General features: G+C 53.6%; 1 protein-coding gene across 4 annotated transcripts in view; it reads left to right on the forward strand.

Annotated features, from left to right (window-relative positions):
* cdc42bpb (CDC42 binding protein kinase beta (DMPK-like)) overlaps window positions 1–17970 on the forward strand; it is a 56641-nt gene that overhangs the window by 17387 nt on the left and 21284 nt on the right. For all 4 annotated transcript variants that reach the window (XM_084699630.1, XM_084699632.1, XM_084699631.1 and 1 more), the window contains exons 3-12: window positions 2017–2100; window positions 4103–4198; window positions 4368–4516; window positions 6717–6810; window positions 10099–10299; window positions 13976–14224; window positions 14719–14953; window positions 15334–15444; window positions 15668–15801; window positions 17314–17556. In XM_084699630.1, coding sequence (XP_084555756.1) covers window positions 2017–2100; window positions 4103–4198; window positions 4368–4516; window positions 6717–6810; window positions 10099–10299; window positions 13976–14224; window positions 14719–14953; window positions 15334–15444; window positions 15668–15801; window positions 17314–17556 — 1596 coding nt within the window. The remainder of the gene's footprint in view (window positions 1–2016; window positions 2101–4102; window positions 4199–4367; window positions 4517–6716; window positions 6811–10098; window positions 10300–13975; window positions 14225–14718; window positions 14954–15333; window positions 15445–15667; window positions 15802–17313; window positions 17557–17970) is intronic.

A 17970-nucleotide genomic window follows, 5' to 3' on the forward strand; every position in this document is an offset into this window, starting at 1 on the left:
TGCACGGGCGCCGCCACACGCCTCCCACCATGTCCCTCCTGGCGCAGAATCAGGTCAGGCCGACTGGCCCGGTATAAATCTGTGTCTAAAAAAGGAGAGGAGGAAAGAGGACGAGAGTGAGCGGGCGAGCGAGGGGAAAAGAGGGATTCTGAGAGCGGCGAGGGTTGGGTTTGTTTTTGTAATGAGGTCAGTTATCTGGTTTGACGAGGAGGGCGGCGCTGATAAGGAGAGAGAGAGAGAATGTGTGCGTTTGGAACTTTCTGTGTTGTGTGCGTGTTTTTTCTTTGCTTTTTTTTGCCCGCCATGCAACATGGATTACCCCATTTTGTGACTGTGTGTTTGTGTGTGTGTCCGTCCGTCCGTCCTAATTCAAGCAGTGCGTTTGTGTACTTTCCCCGGTTTGTTTACATCCAAGCATGCCTTTCGGCTGGTTTCTTGCTCAATTACTGTCCCGATCGACATGCGTCTTCTGACTGCAGGGAGAGAGAGTGAGCTCTCCATCTCCTGTCAGCTCAAGCTGCCTCTGTGGAGGGCCGCTTGTCCCTTACCTGTGTGTGTGTGTGTGTGTTGTGTGACTGTCTAGGTTGCTATCTGCACGGCTGAGACAGCATCTCGTGGTCTGGTCAAGCATCTCTGATGTACTTCCAACTCTGGCAGTTGACTTGTGTAAACAGGCACACACACACCATGGATAGTGTACACACTCTCCCACACGCACACACTCACACTCACACTCCCCCCCCCCCTCCCCCCACACACACACACACCCTGTATTGTGTGCAAGGGGAAAAAGAAACGCAAGGCCTGACCAAAAGTCACACCACATGTTGACAAGACCGACTAGAATGTACACACATGCATTATGTTTATGTGACTGACGTGCCTGAACTTGCACCCATGCATACATACTCGTTCAATAAACGTTGTTGTTTATTATCTCCACATTAAGGTCTACTATTCCCTGATTGGGAGGTGGCGTGAAACTCATTGACCGTCTTCCAGGAATAATACCTGCTTCGAATTCCGTGTTCTTGCCACGGATGTTCTGCCTCGTAACTCTTGTCTGGTGGGATTTCACCACGGGCCCTCTTGTACACACAAGCTGTAACCCTTGTTGTCACGTTCTGTAAATTGACTTGGCTGCTGTGGTGACCTTTGATCACCGTGCATCCGTCACGTCACTGTCACGAGTGGAGCTCAAGGAAGCATTCAGGTGTAACCGGGCCTTCCGCTCTCAGTTTGGGTTTGGCGTCTGGTGTGTCTGGCTTGTTGCTAACGGGGGTAATGGCCGAAAGGAATGAAGACCGACGGGTCACTTATCTCCTCCTATCACGGCTGTGCTCAGCTGCGACTTGACACACAAACCCACTGTCCGACATGCAAATGCTAACTGTCATCATCACAACAAGCCCATTGTGTCCTACCCGTCGTCACGTTCATTCAAAACGCGTCATGTTACACGTTAGATGGGTTAGATGGTACAGTCGATGATGAGCAACGTGACAAAAACCCAACCAAACACGGGTTCGGGAAAGATACACTGGGTTGTGAGTGCCCGTCGACTTCCAAGTAGCAGTCCATTAACAAGCGTTGCATCCATGAACGCAGCCTTATTTTTCCTCATCCATTCGTTGATGTGTGGTTTGTTAGGGGGTTGAGGATCAAAACTGGAAGCACGGAGCGCTTCCTGGTCCTAGGGGAGACCAAAGAGGCTGACTTCCTGTAAGTAGGGCAGAAGGAGGAGAGGGGGGAAAAAACCCAAACATCAATTAGGCAAGAGATTTCTCCATCTGTTAATGATGATGCATTTGAATGCATCTCTGTATTTGCATTTTTCCCCGGCTGCTGATCGCGTGCGTCTCTCCAAGTCTTCGCTCCTTGTTTAAAAAAACTAACAAAGATTGTTTCTCTCCCCCTCTCTCTCTCCCCCCCTCTCTGTCTCTCTTTCTCTGTCTCTCCCTCTCCCTCTCTCTCTGTCTCTCTCTCCCTCACTCCTCCGTCCCCTCTCTTCTTCAGGTGGCTGTGGTGAAGATGAAGAACACAGAACGTGTGTACGCCATGAAGATCCTGAACAAGTGGGAGATGCTCAAGAGAGCCGAGGTAGAGCACCCCCACACACATTTACATTCATGCATTTAGCAGACGCTTTTATCCAAAGCGACTTCCAAGAGAGAGCTTTACAAAAGAGCATAGGTCACACACACACCAACTGCCATGAACAAGAAAATGCACATTTTCTTGTTCATATTGGCGTCTTTTTAACGTGCCGCGTTTTCTGTGTCTCCCGTTTGACCATCACGGTGTTCTCTACCTTGTCCTGCAGCTGGGAGTTAGTTAGTCAGTCGGGGGCCACGCCAAAGCAATGTTGAAACGATGGATGGCCTAGTTAGATCAACTCGGCACCGCATTAAGAATCCCCTTTGACACGACGACCAATCTCCTTCATCAGCCCTCCCACTTCTTCTGCCAGTCCTGCACCCTGAGCCCTCTTACCTTTCATGGAAGAAAGCACTGATCTGACCCAAGATCTGACATCCCAAACAGGTCCGTCGCGCTTACGCTCATCCATCAGTTTGTATCCGCACCTGACAGGGAACAGCACTCTAAAGGCTTGCCTCTAGAGAGCTCCCCCCCCCCCCCCCCCCCCGGCCCTCTGGACTCCAGGGGCCGAGCCCTGCCGAGGGATCACTGCTACGGCGGCCATTTTCTTTTGACATGGCCGTCTCTCTCGTCTTGACCTAGTTTCAGCCCCGCGGGCTCTGACGGTCCGCGGGCCCACGACTCGGCCAGGGAGCTTTTGTCTGTAATGGTCAGTAATCCCCCACAATCCCTCACTGCGCGGGGGGGGGGGGAGTAACTAGCTCTGGATGTGTCAGCCAGTACAGGGAAATGGCATTCCAAACATGTTAGGGGAAAAGAGAAACTTTAGACATTTGACTGGATTAGATGCAGTTGAGTGGTTTGGGGAAATCCATGTTGAGAAAAATCTGCTCATATCTCGGAAGCATTGGTTATTTTATTCAATTCTATAGAGACATATAAAGCATACTTGTAGGTTTATTCTGTCGATAATGATGAATGATTAGAGATCGTAATCTATCAATGTTGGAAGTATCTCATCCCTTAAGGGGCTCACGGTGATCGATCACGACATTTAAAAGCATTTTTATAAGACGTCGTCGATATTCCATAAACGATTCATGAGCCAGTATATTTTGTCAGTATAAGTCGGGCGTGGCAGCACATATTCCATATATCAACAGTTTTAAATTCCGACTTTTCTCATAAATGATTTGTGAAGCATTTACTCATCTATATTGGATTTTTAGAAAGCCATTACGGAGCGGGGTTTAAACTCCACCCATCCACTTTAAGTCTTTGCATCGTCCCCTGAAGAATGATTCTCTCTAATGGCTCAAACGAGTCCAAACGAGCCCTGTCAGTCGTCAACTCTCAGTAGACAATGACAAAACTTTAATAGAGGACAGGTCAGACAGGTTTCTCTCTTTGTCGGAGTCCCAAATTCGAGAGAAAGGGCTGACGTCTCACGACTCGAGATAGGAAGTCTCTGGAAAGAGCGGCAAGTCAGTGGCCAGTGTCCGGGCGGTCGCCCCCTGGCATCAGTCGTGTCACCTAATGAGGGGAGCGTGAGGGAGGGCGACAGGGCGGCGGAGCCATGAATGAGCGTCAATGTGCGAGGGAAATTGTGCGAGAGAAAGACCGCTGGAGTGAGAAACTGGATGAGCGGGACGGGAGACATGGTGGCCGAGAGAGAGGCTCACATGTATTCACCTGTTATGAGCAATGATGACGTCTTCCATGCTCAAAACCTTTGATAAACGGAAACAATTATCAATAGTATCATTTTTTTAAGGCTCAAACGGGAAATTTTGAAATGAAATATAGGAATATAGTGCATTTAGTACAATTTTCATGGATTTGTAGCCCATTTTTCCAATCCCCGTCTTTTCTAAAATGGTCCTAGCGTCCACGAGACTCGCTAGGGAGTGCTGGGCGAGTCCTGTTGCATTGACCTGACAGTGTATCCCCCCCCCTCCCCCCCCACACAAACACACACACACACACACACACACACACACAGACGGCGTGTTTCCGCGAGGAGAGGAACGTGCTGGTGAACGGAGACTGCCAGTGGATCACCACCCTGCACTACGCCTTCCAGGACGACAACTACCTGGTGAGCACCGCCACGCACACAGGCCGCATGCCCGTGTCTCGGTCAAACATGGCACATGTACGTCATGTGATATGCGACCTGGTACGAAAAATTGAAGGCTTTGAAAGACGAGACTGCGTGAATTCCCTTGTGTTGCGCATCCTGACCTCCTCCTCCTCGTCCTGGGCAGTACCTGGTGATGGACTACTACGTGGGCGGTGACCTGTTGACGTTGCTGAGCAAGTTTGAGGACCGCCTGCCGGAGGACATGTCCAAGTTCTACGTAGCCGAGATGGTGCTGGCCATCCACTCCATCCACCAGCAGCACTACGTCCACAGGTAAGGTCTCTCTCTCTGTCTCTCTGTCTCTCTCTCTGTCTCTCTGTCTCTCTGTCTCTCTGTCTCTCTGTCTCTCTGTCTCTCTCTCTCTCTCTCTCTCTCTCTCTCTCTCTCTCTCTCTCTCTCTCTCTCTGTCTCTCTGTCTCTCTGTCTCTCTGTCTCTCTGTCTCTCTGTCTCTCTGTCTCTCTGTCTCTCTGTCTCTCTCTCTCTCTCTCTCTCTCTGTCTCTCTGTCTCTCTGTCTCTCTCTGTTATGAAAAGGTGAAGGTTGAGGAAAGTGTGAGTATGCAAAAAAAAACTGATTTACCACAGGGGTATGTGTGTATCAAGGCTGTTCACAGAGCGACTTACAGTAAGTACAGGGACATTCCCCTGAGGCAAGTAGGGTGTAGTGCCTTTCCCAAGGACACAACGTCATCGGCACGGTCGGGAGTCGAACCGGCAACCGGTTGGTGGCCCGATTCCCTAACCGCTCAGCCATCTGACCCCCCAGAGAAACACCTTCTCCCCCGTGTTGTCCTGAGCCTGCTTCTGTCCCATACCACTGGCCCTGTACACGGATACCTACGCCTCTCTATGTGGGTGTAGAGGGGCCACTTCCTGGCAGCAGTGTCCTCTGGGAAATGGAGTCCTGTCATTGTCAACCATCTGGCCCAGCCCAGCCCTGCCACACATCCTTCCTGGATCATCCCCAGACAGAGAGCAGGCGGGCATAATTCCATTTCATGGCTGTGCTACGTCGAGATTGAGTGCATGGTGAGGGGGGGAGGGAGGGGGTGCAAAAAAAGAAGAAAACACACTCGCACAACAAAATCGAAATCAGAATCAAAGGCCTCGGAATTTCAAATATCGGTAAGGGAGGGGGAAGACGATAAATAGTCAGGAGCGACTAAAAGGAACACACTTCAGGAAGGAGAGGGTGGTGGAGAGTAAGAGAAGGATCGAGAGAATAAGGGGGGGGTGATGGAGGGAGGGAGAGAATGACAGGATGAGGGGGGGTGGGGTGATGGAGGGAGAGCAAGGGAGAGGATGACAGGATGAGGGGGGGTGATGGAGGGAGAGCGAGGGAGAGGATGACAGGATGAGGGGGGGTGATGGAGGGAGAGCGAGGGAGAGGATGACAGGATGAGGGGGAGGGGGGGGGGCGCCTGGGGAAGCCTCGTCTCGCTACGCACCCGGAGTCTTGACACGCTGTTTACAGTCTGCTTGTGCTCAAGCCAGGGTTCTAAGCTAAACACACAGACAGGGCTGTGCATCACGGGCTCCCAAGGTCAGGCCTCCCGCGCACGCCTTGGATACACTCAGCCTTTCCCTCTCTGGCGTGTTCACGCGAGCGTGTCCATCCCCCCGTCTGAAAAAGGCGAGTGGTGCGAGAGAGTGAAAGAGGAGACGGAGAAATGCATCAACGAAGGTGCTTGGACGTCGTATTGATAGCTGTAAATGGGAATGTCGTGGGTGCGGGTGGGTGTGTGTGTGGCCGGGCTTGTTTGCGCTGGGGGTGTGATGTGTTTGTGTTGATGTGTTTGCGCCGGGCCCAGCAGGGTGCCAGCCAGTCCTGGCACAACAGAGGGCACAGTGTCTGTGTGTGGACACCCATCATGCTGCCTCGTCGGACCCGAGCGGGAGGGGGAAGGAACGAGAGGGGAGGGAGGGAGGGAGGGAGGAGAGAGAGAGAGAGAGAGAGAGGGAGAGAGAGGGAGAGGGAGAGGGAGGGAGAGGAGGGGGGAGGCAGGGAGAGGGAACGGCGTGAGGGAGAAGAGGGAAGGAGGGCTGACGAGGGAGGGAGGGAGGCCGAACAATGCCAAGCTGTTTCGTCCGCACAATCCACTTGGGAGAGAACTGCCAAAGAGGAGGGGAAGGGAAGTGCGTGTGTTTCAGACGGTGAATTGTGAAACTACTGGGTGATGCTTCTGTTAGAATCAGTTGGATCCCAAGTGGAATGGCAAAACACACACACACACACAAACTGACGGGGCAGGATGGAGGAGGAATGGAGGAGGAATGGAATCTTTTACGCGTCCAGCCTAACAAACTCTTTCTCTCTCCCTCTCTTCTTCTCCATCTCTCTCTCTTCCTCTCTCTCCTGCTCCGCCACTCTCTCTCTTTCTGTCTCTCTCTCTGTTTCTCTCCCTCTTCCTCCCCTTTCTCTCTTTCCCTGCCCCCCCTCCCCCCCCCCTCTCTGTCTTCCTTCCTCTCTCCAGAGATATCAAGCCAGACAACGTGCTGCTGGACATGAACGGACACATCCGCCTGGCTGACTTTGGCTCCTGTCTGAAGATGATGCAGGATGGCACGGTGAGCAGCACACACACACACACACACACTACACACACTACACATACACACATACACACACCACACCCCACACACACACTACACTTACAATACACACACACACACTACACATACACACCACACAGCCATAAATACACACACATAAAAAAAACTTAAACAGTAGACTTGTGTGTGCGCGGGCATCTGTGAGTTTATATCTGTGTGCGCGCATGCATGCATTGGTCCGCACCTGCCACATCCTCGAACCACGTCTCACAGTAGAACAACAGACAGCCTAGCCTGCAGTCTGAACAGCGTGCAGCACACGGAAGTATACGACCGAGAAAGCAGACGGCGTCGTATCAGGGGCAAGGTCAATACTTCTCACAGACCTCCCGATAAAAGAGGGAAAGAGAGAGAGAAGGACTGGAGGTGGTGGGGGGGGGGCATTGCCGAGGTACCTCCTCTGCACCACTCAAGTCCACGTCAAAGGCTCGCGGTTCATAATCACACACTCGCACTGCAGACACTTTCGAGGGCAGTGTTGGGGGTAACGAGTTACAAAGTCACGGATTACAGTAACGATATTACTATTATAGGTAGCGAAGTAAAGTAACGCATTACTCTCAAAATATTGGTAACTACACTACTTCACTAGACCTCAGGAACGCGCTTTCCTGCTTTACCCAAGCCATTTTTGCCGGTCCGAAAAGTTCTCTTTTAGTGGTGCTTGCCTGTGTGCTTGCTTGTCTGGGCACCGTTGCCACAGAGACCGATTTGAGTGACATAGCTGCTGGTACGTAGACATTAGGCGCGTTCGACATGGGCTGACTTCATGCAGCACCGCAGGCGGCTGCCTCGAATCTGAGAATGCCATTGGCTGCTTTAAGTCAGCTGGGCTGCAGGCGGCTGCAGACGACACCGGCACTGAATGCATCGAATGACAACCCAGTATCACATGATGCCAGGTTGGTGTAGAAGAAGGAGGGAAGCGGGAAAATGGATGAGACGGAGACAGGAGGGTTTAGCCACTGGCGATATTATCATTATTTTAACTTTGTTGTTCGATAGGACAAAAATATTACAGTAAAATGCACTCCAGGCGAGAGGTGTCTTTCATTTGCCGTCATCTCATTGAGATTTTAAAGTGAGGCATATTTCTTTGGTCAGATAGTGTGTACAGGCTTAATATTCGTTCAAGTGAATGGCTGAGTTTTATATGCCATTTTGTTTTACATGTTTACAATTACAATACACTATGTGGAAAGGCTAAGAGATGCCCTTTATTGAAAATTGAAAAATAAAGTGATGAAAGGGCCATGATGTTTGTCCATGTATCTTTGCGGTAAATTTGGACATTTGCTAAAAAAAAATGAAAGTAACTAGTAGTGAAGTTACTTTTCAAATGCAGTAACTAGTAAAGTAATCTTGTTACAATTTTCAGAAGTAACTAGTAACTTGTAACTAGTTACTTTTTCTGAGTAACTACCCCAGCACTGTTCGGGGGTTAGTATAAATTCCGACACCTCCAGAGCTGGACCTCCAGAGCTGGACCTCCAGAGCTGGACCTCCAGAGCCCGTGTGAGGCCATGCCGATACAATGCAACCCTGTGACGGTGTAGCGGACGGACGCTCACACGGCCGAAGAATGGGACAGTGCGTCTATTCAGGGAGGAAAGGCTTCCATACACCCCCCCACTGATCTGCACGTCACCCGGATGTTCCCGGAGAAGTGGATCCCTTCTGCCGGCGCAACGTGCATCCATCTGCCGGGCGCTGGGAGTCAGATGGCTGAGCGGTTAGGAAATCGGGCTACTAATCAGAAGGTTACCAGTTCGATTCCCGGCTGTGATAATATGACGTTGTGTCCTTGGGCAAGGCACTTCACCGTACTTGCCTTGGGGGAATGTCCCTGTAATTACTGTAAGTCGCTCTGGATAAGAGCGTCTGCTAAATGACTAAATGTAAATGTATGCGGTGACTCTGTTGAGGCACTCTTGGATGGGTTTCAGGGAAACATCTGAAGGTTGGGTTCCCTGGTTGAGTCTTAACTCCATTTGGGATGTCTGTTGTCTGGACTTGACCTCTCCACATACCGTGGGGAGGGGCATAGAACGTGGATTTGGGAATCACAACGGCCGCGCGGGCGGTCCGTCGTAGGCGTTTTGCGGGCCGTACGTTGAGGCGATGCGATTCATTTTAGCCGTCGCTCGGGTGAAATATTTGTGGGATTAGATGGGGGAGTTGGGCCATGATCAAAGTAGGTCCCTCGTAGGTTGAAAGTGATACGTTTAGGCTGGTTAATGATGATTGGAAGAAAGTTTACAACTTTGAAAGCTTGTCGTCCGCCCCCTTCCAAACTTTTTAGGTCTTCAAACAGAGGTTAATGCACTACCCCGATAACTCTCGCCGGTCTATATCGCCGTGAACTTTGTGACCCTCTTTAGTGGCTTGATGTTTCCCCCCCCTCCAACCTAAGCAATATTGTAGAGTGAGTTAATGCGGCATAGCAGACACAGGTCAGCCTGTGTGCGGTGGAAACGAGCGCTCCCCTCGATTCTAATGGCTTTTATGACACGGGGAAATGAATTGTGGGGGGGGGGGGGGCAGCTAAATCTGTAAGCAGAGTGCTACAGAGCCGGGGGTTATTGAACCACATTTATTCCCCCCCCCCTCGTCTTCCTCTTCTATACTACTTGTTTTCATTACTTCTCTCTCCGAGAGTTTGCGAGCAACCTTTTTTTTTTTTTATCCACCGCGCTGCCTGAGGAGATGATTGATTTTCCTTCCTGAAAAGGAACGCTTGACCTCGGCAAAGATGATTCCGCGTTTTTTACGAGGTTCTGATGAGGCCCGAGGGCCATACGGGCGTGATAAGGACCTTAATTGTCTGTTTGAGAACACTGGAGCAAGTGTTGCAAAGGCCTCAGGGATCTCGGTAATTAAGATAAAGGACTGCATTTGCATAGGGCTTCACAAGTTTAATAAGGCCTTTTAAAGCTTTACGAGTGTGCAAACTCTGCTTAATTTCAGTTTTATTTCAAGAGCCCCGAGGTTGAAGCCATCGCACAATACTTCTCAGCTGGATAAGAGAGCTACGCACCATGTCACTTTATGCTTTTACTATCAAATTCACCTCAGGGACAGATAATCCAGACGGCCCAGAATTTAGATTCAATTATATTGGACCAACATAAAGAAAACAGTTATCCGAATTCATCATCCGAGAGACTGGACCCCATTTGAATTGGCAGTCAATCGGATTACAACTCTTAATGGCCTCCTCTTCTTCCCCTTGCCTCCTCCCAGGTCCAGTCTTCAGTAGCTGTCGGCACTCCGGACTACATTTCCCCTGAGATCCTCCAGGCCATGGAGGACGGCATGGGGAAGTACGGCCCCGAGTGCGACTGGTGGTCCCTGGGGGTGTGCATGTACGAGATGCTCTATGGCGAGACCCCGTTTTACGCCGAGTCACTGGTGGAGACCTACGGCAAGATCATGAACCACGAGGTAAGCCCCCCCGCTGGCGGCCGCCATCTTGGGTGAGGTCAGAGAACGAGGCTAAAGATGCATGGCAACGTTGTTTTTTTCTTTCAACCTACTCCCCCCCCCCCCCCCCAAAAAAAAAAAAAAACGACGCCTGGCCTTTAGCCCTTTGAGGGAGTCGTAAAACGGCTGCCAATATGGCGGACGCTCCTCAGATTCCACATTCTTAACCAACACCAGAACCACATTTGCTAGAGGAATGGGCTTGGTGGGGTCACTTTTTTTCTGGGGAGGGAATACGCCGCATAAACAGAATGCCTTGTCTAGTACCTTATAACATTTGACCACCAAGCATATTCAAGGACACGATGAAGAATTGAACTAAGATAAACAGAAGTAAGGTGCGCTCGTTGGGCCATTTGCCTTGACAGCATTAGCTTAGTTACCCATGCAGCAGGAATGAGCTAAACTGCAGCTAGTGCCTAGCACGCAAGGACCCGGGGGGATTTAGCTGGAATTTGCATGGCTGCTTCAAAGGGCCCTGGCCAGCGTCAGAAGCAGAGGCACCCCCAGCCTCTCCTCTCCCCCTCGCCCCAGCCTCTCCTCTCCTCCTCGCCCCAGCCTCTCCTCTCCTCCTCGCCCCAGCCTCTCCTCTCCTCCTCGCCCCAGCCTCTCCTCGCCCCAGCCTCTCCTCTCGCCCCAGCCTCTCCTCTCCCCCTCGCCCCAGCCTCTCCTCTCCCCCTCGCCCCAGCCTCTCCTCTCCTCCTCGCCCCAGCCTTTCCTCGCCCCAGCCTCTCCTCGCCCCAGCCTCTCCTCTCGCCCCAGCCTCTCCTCTCGCCCCAGCCTCTCCTCTCCCCCTCGCCCCAGCCTCTCCTCTCGCCCCAGCCTCTCCTCTCCTCTCGCCCCAGCCTCTCCTCTCCCCCTCGCCCCAGCCTCTCCTCTCCCCCTAGCCCCAGCCTCTCCTCTCCTCCTCGCCCCAGCCTCTCCTCGCCCCAGCCTCTCCTCTTCCCCTCGCCCCAGCCTCTCCTCTCCCCCTCGCCCCAGCCTCTCCTCTCCCCCTCGCCCCAGCCTCTCCTCGCCCCAGCCTCTCCTCTCCCCCTCGCCCCAGCCTCTCCTCTCGCCCCAGCCTCTCCTCTCCCCCTCGCCCCAGCCTCTCCTCTCCCCCTCGCCCCAGCCTCTCCTCTCCCCCTCGCCCCAGCCTCTCCTCTCCCCCTCGCCCCAGCCTCTCCTCTCCCCCTCGCCCCAGCCTCTCCTCTCCCCCTCGCCCCAGCCTCTCCTCCTCGCCCCAGCCTCTCCTCGCCCCAGCCTCTCCTCTCGCCCCAGCCTCTCCTCTCCCCCTCGCCCCAGCCTCTCCTCTCGCCCCAGCCTCTCCTCTCCCCCTCGCCCCAGCCTCTCCTCTCCTCCTCGCCCCAGCCTCTCCTCGCCCCAGCCTCTCCTCTCGCCCCAGCCTCTCCTCTCCCCCTCGCCCCAGCCTCTCCTCTCGCCCCAGCCTCTCCTCTCCCCCTCGCCCCAGCCTCTCCTCTCCTCCTCGCCCCAGCCTCTCCTCGCCCCAGCCTCTCCTCTCGCCCCAGCCTCTCCTCTCGCCCCAGCCTCTCCTCTCCCCCTCGCCCCAGCCTCTCCTCTCGCCCCAGCCTCTCCTCTCCCCCTCGCCCCAGCCTCTCCTCTCCCCCTCGCCCCAGCCTCTCCTCTCCTCCTCGCCCCAGCCTCTCCTCGCCCCAGCCTCTCCTCTCCCCCTCGCCCCAGCCTCTCCTCTCGCCCCAGCCTCTCCTCTCCCCCTCGCCCCAGCCTCTCCTCTCCCCCTCGCCCCAGCCTCTCCTCTCCCCCTCGCCCCAGCCTCTCCTCTCCCCCTCGCCCCAGCCTCTCCTCTCCCCCTCGCCCCAGCCTCTCCTCTCCCCCTCGCCCCAGCCTCTCCTCTCCTCCTCGCCCCAGCCTCTCCTCGCCCCAGCCTCTCCTCTCGCCCCAGCCTCTCCTCTCCCCCTCGCCCCAGCCTCTCCTCTCGCCCCAGCCTCTCCTCTCCCCCTCGCCCCAGCCTCTCCTCTCCTCCTCGCCCCAGCCTCTCCTCGCCCCAGCCTCTCCTCTCGCCCCAGCCTCTCCTCTCCCCCTCGCCCCAGCCTCTCCTCTCGCCCCAGCCTCTCCTCTCCCCCTCGCCCCAGCCTCTCCTCTCCTCCTCGCCCCAGCCTCTCCTCGCCCCAGCCTCTCCTCTCGCCCCAGCCTCTCCTCTCGCCCCAGCCTCTCCTCTCCCCCTCGCCCCAGCCTCTCCTCTCGCCCCAGCCTCTCCTCTCCCCCTCGCCCCAGCCTCTCCTCTCCCCCTCGCCCCAGCCTCTCCTCTCCTCCTCGCCCCAGCCTCTCCTCGCCCCAGCCTCTCCTCTCCCCCTCGCCCCAGCCTCTCCTCTCGCCCCAGCCTCTCCTCTCCCCCTCGCCCCAGCCTCTCCTCTCCCCCTCGCCCCAGCCTCTCCTCTCCCCCTCGCCCCAGCCTCTCCTCTCCCCCTCGCCCCAGCCTCTCCTCTCCCCCTCGCCCCAGCCTCTCCTCTCCCCCTCGCCCCAGCCTCTCCTCTCCTCCTCGCCCCAGCCTCTCCTCGCCCCAGCCTCTCCTCTCGCCCCAGCCTCTCCTCTCCCCCTCGCCCCAGCCTCTCCTCTCGCCCCAGCCTCTCCTCTCCCCCTCGCCCCAGCCTCTCCTCTCCTCCTCGCCCCAGCCTCTCCTCGCCCCAGCCTCTCCTCTCGCCCCAGCCTCTCCTCTCCCCCTCGCCCCAGCCTCTCCTCCTCGCCCCAGCCTCTCCTCGCCCCAGCCTCTCCTCTCGCCCCAGCCTCTCCTCTCCCCCTCGCCCCAGCCTCTCCTCTCGCCCCAGCCTCTCCTCTCCCCCTCGCCCCAGCCTCTCCTCTCCTCCTCGCCCCAGCCTCTCCTCGCCCCAGCCTCTCCTCTCGCCCCAGCCTCTCCTCTCCCCCTCGCCCCAGCCTCTCCTCCTTGCTCTGGGCTCCTGAAGGAGCACACACACCCCACTGGCGACTCGTTATGGTTTGTGCTATAAATAAGTTTCGATGTGTTGGAGAACTGTCTCCTCTCAATTATTTATTGATTGTATCAATCATATATGCGTCCAGTTTTTTTTCACTCTCTCAATAATGGATCGATTGTGATTTATTTATAGTTGACTTTAGGCTTAAGTATTCATAAAGACTGGATTTATCAACAGAACGATTTCTCGTCAAAACGTCTGTGTAGAGGGAGACTCTTATTCAGGGTAGTATTTCCTGAAGCAATCCAGGTTAAGTACTAATCTCAAGGGGCCAGTTCCTAAAACACTTACCTACTTTACAGCTATTTTAATCAAAGGCTTCACCATGTCTAAATAGGAACTAGTTATGCTCTTGTCTACATTCAACTCCCCTTTCTACTGCTGTCTCTTGTTCCTTGTCTTCATCTCTTTCTCCCCCTCTTCGTCTCTCATTCCTTAACATACTCTTTCTCTCCGAAACTACGTCTGGTGGTCTGCGATATGTTGTACGTTAATATATATAATGCAGATATGTATTTCTAAATCAGGACACACATTGATAGTAAATTCTCACATTTGTTCAACTAAAAAGGCGAAATGTTCTATTGGAGATCTTAGGAAAAGGTTGCGAAACATTCACACACCCTACCAAAGAACCACACACGGTTGCCACTCAAGACAACAAACCCACTTCCTCTCCTCCCCAGGAGCGCTTCCAGTTCCCCTCCCACATCAGCGACGTGTCGGAGGACGCCAAGGACCTGATCCAGCGGCTCATCTGCTCGCGAGAGCGCCGCCTCGGCCAGAACGGCATCGGCGACTTCAAGGACCACCCGTTCTTCGCCGGCATCGCGTGGGAACACATCCGCTCCACCGAGGCCCCCTACATCCCCGACGTCAGCTCGCCGTCCGACACGTCCAACTTCGACGTGGACGACGATGTGCTGAAGAACCCGGTGGGTTAGCGTCCCGCGAAACCGCGGAGCTAGCTAGCTACCTTAGCTTAGCGTGTTAATCCCACGCGGTACGTTAGCCAGGAAAGTTGTCTTCAAAGTGTTATTCCCCCTTTTAAAACTACTTTTTAAAATAGAAACGCTTTAGGACACTGCAGTTTGCTACTTCTGTGGAGGGTTGGAGGTGTTTTTGTGTTTGTTTTTAAAAGGCTTTACCTTTATTCATGATTGCGGAGCTATTGAGGAAGACCAGACTTGTGTCCTGAATTTTGAAGAAGAAATAAACTGAATTTTTCAGGGTTCAGCCAAGCGAGGAACAAGGATGGTTGTTGCGTGGGAGCCGTAGTGCTCAGACAGACCCTTTTTTCCTCAACCCGAAACGTTTTCAATCGCTCAGCCAAGTCCGTCGAAATGGCAGGACTGTTATGCAACGTGCCAACTTCTCCCATGTCGGAGGGGGAAAGACTCGACTAACCCTCCCTGCCCTCCGCACACAGGACATCGCCCCTCAGGTGTCCCACACCGGCTTCACGGGTCAGCACCTGCCGTTCGTGGGCTTCACCTACACCACCGACAGTTGCTTCTCCGACCGTGGCAGCGTGGGCCGTGAGGTGCTGCCCGACGGGGGGTCCGTGGAGGGGGGCGGCGGGGGAGGAGAGGAGGTGGAGGCCTTTGAGAGCAGGATCCGCCGGCTGGAGCAGGAGAAGCAGGAGCTGAACCGCAAGCTGCAGGGTGAGCGACAGGGAGGGGAGGGGTGGTTCACGGGACCAGTAGCCCTGCATGTTTGTGTGTCGTCGTTTGTGTAGCTCGTGGCTGAGAAACAAATTACTTTCGGCAAACGAAAAACATGCGGGCACATTTCGTTGCAGAAAAATGGGCACACGTCACATAACAGCAGTTGTACACCATTGGTTATTCCCTCAGACTACCAGCTTACCTGCTGTTAATTTAATGATTTCCACACTCAACACCGTATGATGTCTACTACTTATTTCTGGCAACCTACTCCATTTAACAATCATAGGGACAATGGATCATTCTGTTCACCCGGTTGTTCTTTGTAATAAAACCTGAATCTGACCTTTGACCTCTGGTCTGTGTCTGACCCTTAGAGTCCACCCTGGCGCTCCACGCCCCGGGTCGTGGAGCCGGCACTCTAGGTCGAGACAAGGAGATGAAGAAGCTCAACGAGGAGATTGACAGGCTCAAAAAGAAACTATCAGGTGAGGGCAGGCGCGGGGGTTTATTTCTCACACCTGGCAACCCACAACGACCACAAACCTGGCAATCCAACAATGGTTTAGTACAATTTCCAGGCCGTGCCTATCCCATTATAGAATACTTAACTCTGTTTACCATTATGAATCTAACACCCGGTCGTCTTGAGCTTATGTGCCAGTGGACCAATCAGCCACCCCCTGACCAGGAAGTGCTTCCTCTCCTCAGACTCTGATAGGCTGGAGCAGCAGCTGGAGGAGGCGGTCACCCTGCGGCAGGACTACGAGAGCTCCTCCTCCAAGCTGAAGGCCCTGGACAAGCAGGTGAAGGCCCTCAGGCAGGAGAAGGAAGACATCCACAAGGTAGGTTTTTCACACGCTCAACACCTCCAGGTTGTTCTGTGGAAGAATACGGTAGTTTCACATGCTGAAGTTGGCTGCGCCAGTGGAATTGTCAAACAGGGAAAAACCCTAAAAAGGGCGAATGTATTCAGCCGTTCTGTTGCACCGTGTCACTTTTCCGCCATTTGGAATATTTTGACCATAGGTCGCCATGTTTGCCTTTTTTAGTCAACGTGCTCTGTACGGATGGCAATGACGCAGTTGGTGTATTGACTTAACGCAGATGTCATGAAGAACACAAAATAACCGCACACGCACTAACATCATCAGTTACAATGACATACGTGTACATACCCACACACAGTCTTCCTAACCTAATATCCTCAGTCCGGTACATCAACCCAGTGTACAAACAAAAGGACTATTTTATTTAGATGCATTCCACCATGCCATAAATTAGCGGCGGTCAGAATTCTCGACACACACACACACAACATATTTGGCTAATCGCCTTAGCCAAGCTATTTGGCCTTGACATCTTCCTTAGACCAGGGTTTAAGTGCGTTGACACTAAACTAGTTTGTCTGTTTGTTTGTATGTGGGTCCCTCTCAGAGCTCTCCGTGAAGTCAGATAAAATGCAAGCTTGCCCAACTCCATAACGCTCTACACTAATGAAAGTGTATTAAAAACAGCTGTAAATGGATGAGGAATTTTGGTTAAAAATACCCCTTTTAAAATAAGTAGCATCCCTATGAATACAATTAGATTTAGTAGTGGTCGTAATTTGCTATGTCTGGAGTTTAAACTGATTTGTGGTCCCCCCCCCCCCCCCCCCGCGCCTCCCTTTTCCGTCACTCTCCCTGTCCTCTTTTCGCTCTCCCTTTCCCTCTCTCATTCTCCCTTCATGTCTGCGGCTGGCGTTCTGTCTCGCTCTTTCAACATCCATCCCTCTTTCTGTGCGCTCTGCTCTTTTTTCCCTCCTCACTCATTTCTCTTCCTTTTTCTGTGTCTCATCTCTGACTTCTGACGTTCCTCCCTTCCTCTCAACCCCCCCCCCCCCCCCCCCCCGTCTTGCTTCTTTTGGCATTTCTCCTTCCGTTCCTCTCCTCACCCACCCGTTCGCCCACCAAACTCCCTCTCACCTCCCTCTCTCTGCTCTCTTCCCCTCACTCTCTCGCTTTCTCTTGTTGCCACTCTTTCTTTCTTCCCCTTTCACCCCCCCTCCTCTCTGTTCACCCACTTCTCTCTTACCTCCCTGAACACCCCCTCCTTCGACTCTCTTCTCTCCATCACCTCTCTCTCTCTTTTCTCCATCACCTCTCCCTTTCTCCACCCCCCATCCCTTTCTCCATCACCTCTCCCTTTCTCCACCCCCCATCCCTTTCTCCATCACCTCTCCCTTTCTCCATCACCTCTCTCTTTCTCCATCACCTCTCTCTTTTCTCCATCACCTCTCTCTTCCCTCTCTGTCCACCCCCACCTCCCCTCCTTTCCCCCCCTCATCCAACCCCCCCCTCCCCCACACACACCAGCAACTGGTGGAGTCCCTGGAGCGCCTCAAGTCCCAGACCAAGGAGCTGAAGGAGGCCCACTCCCAGAGGAAGCTGGCCCTGCACGAGTTCTCTGAGCTGAGCGAGCGCATGGCCGAGCTGCGCTCCACCAAGCAGCGCCTCTCCCGGCAGCTCCGCGACAAGGAGGAGGAGATGGAGGCGGCCGTGCAGAAGGTGGACGCCATGCGCCAGGACATCCGCAAGACCGAGAAGGCCCGCAAGGAGGTGAGGCCGAGGCCGGCTCGCGTTAGCTGGCGCCCTCGCGCTAATTCGACTCATGCTAAAATGAGGGCACTCATGCTAGTCAAGCTTAGCTTCTCGTTAGCACTTAGCTTGTAGCTAACACGTGAGCAAACTTTTATCACTTGTCACGTGTCAGTTGACACAATTGTTTAATATTTAGCAAGTGTCTAGTTGCTGTAGGAAGCATATACTGCGTGTTTGGTAGCTAAAGTGTGTTGACATTTCTAACATTTCCCTAGGTAACTGTCTGTTCTCACCAACCTAGCACATCTCCTCTTTTCCATTGCTCTAATCTATGAATATAAAATGCCAACAGTTCTCTTTGTCTCATGATGTTTTTGGTTGTGACAGAAGTATATTTTGCCTGGGGTGTCTGCCACAACTGGGATGTCTTTC

Source organism: Hypomesus nipponensis, chromosome 6 (assembly GCF_054491055.1).
Source record: "Hypomesus nipponensis isolate SF chromosome 6, ASM5449105v1, whole genome shotgun sequence".
Taxonomy (NCBI): domain Eukaryota; kingdom Metazoa; phylum Chordata; class Actinopteri; order Osmeriformes; family Osmeridae; genus Hypomesus; species Hypomesus nipponensis.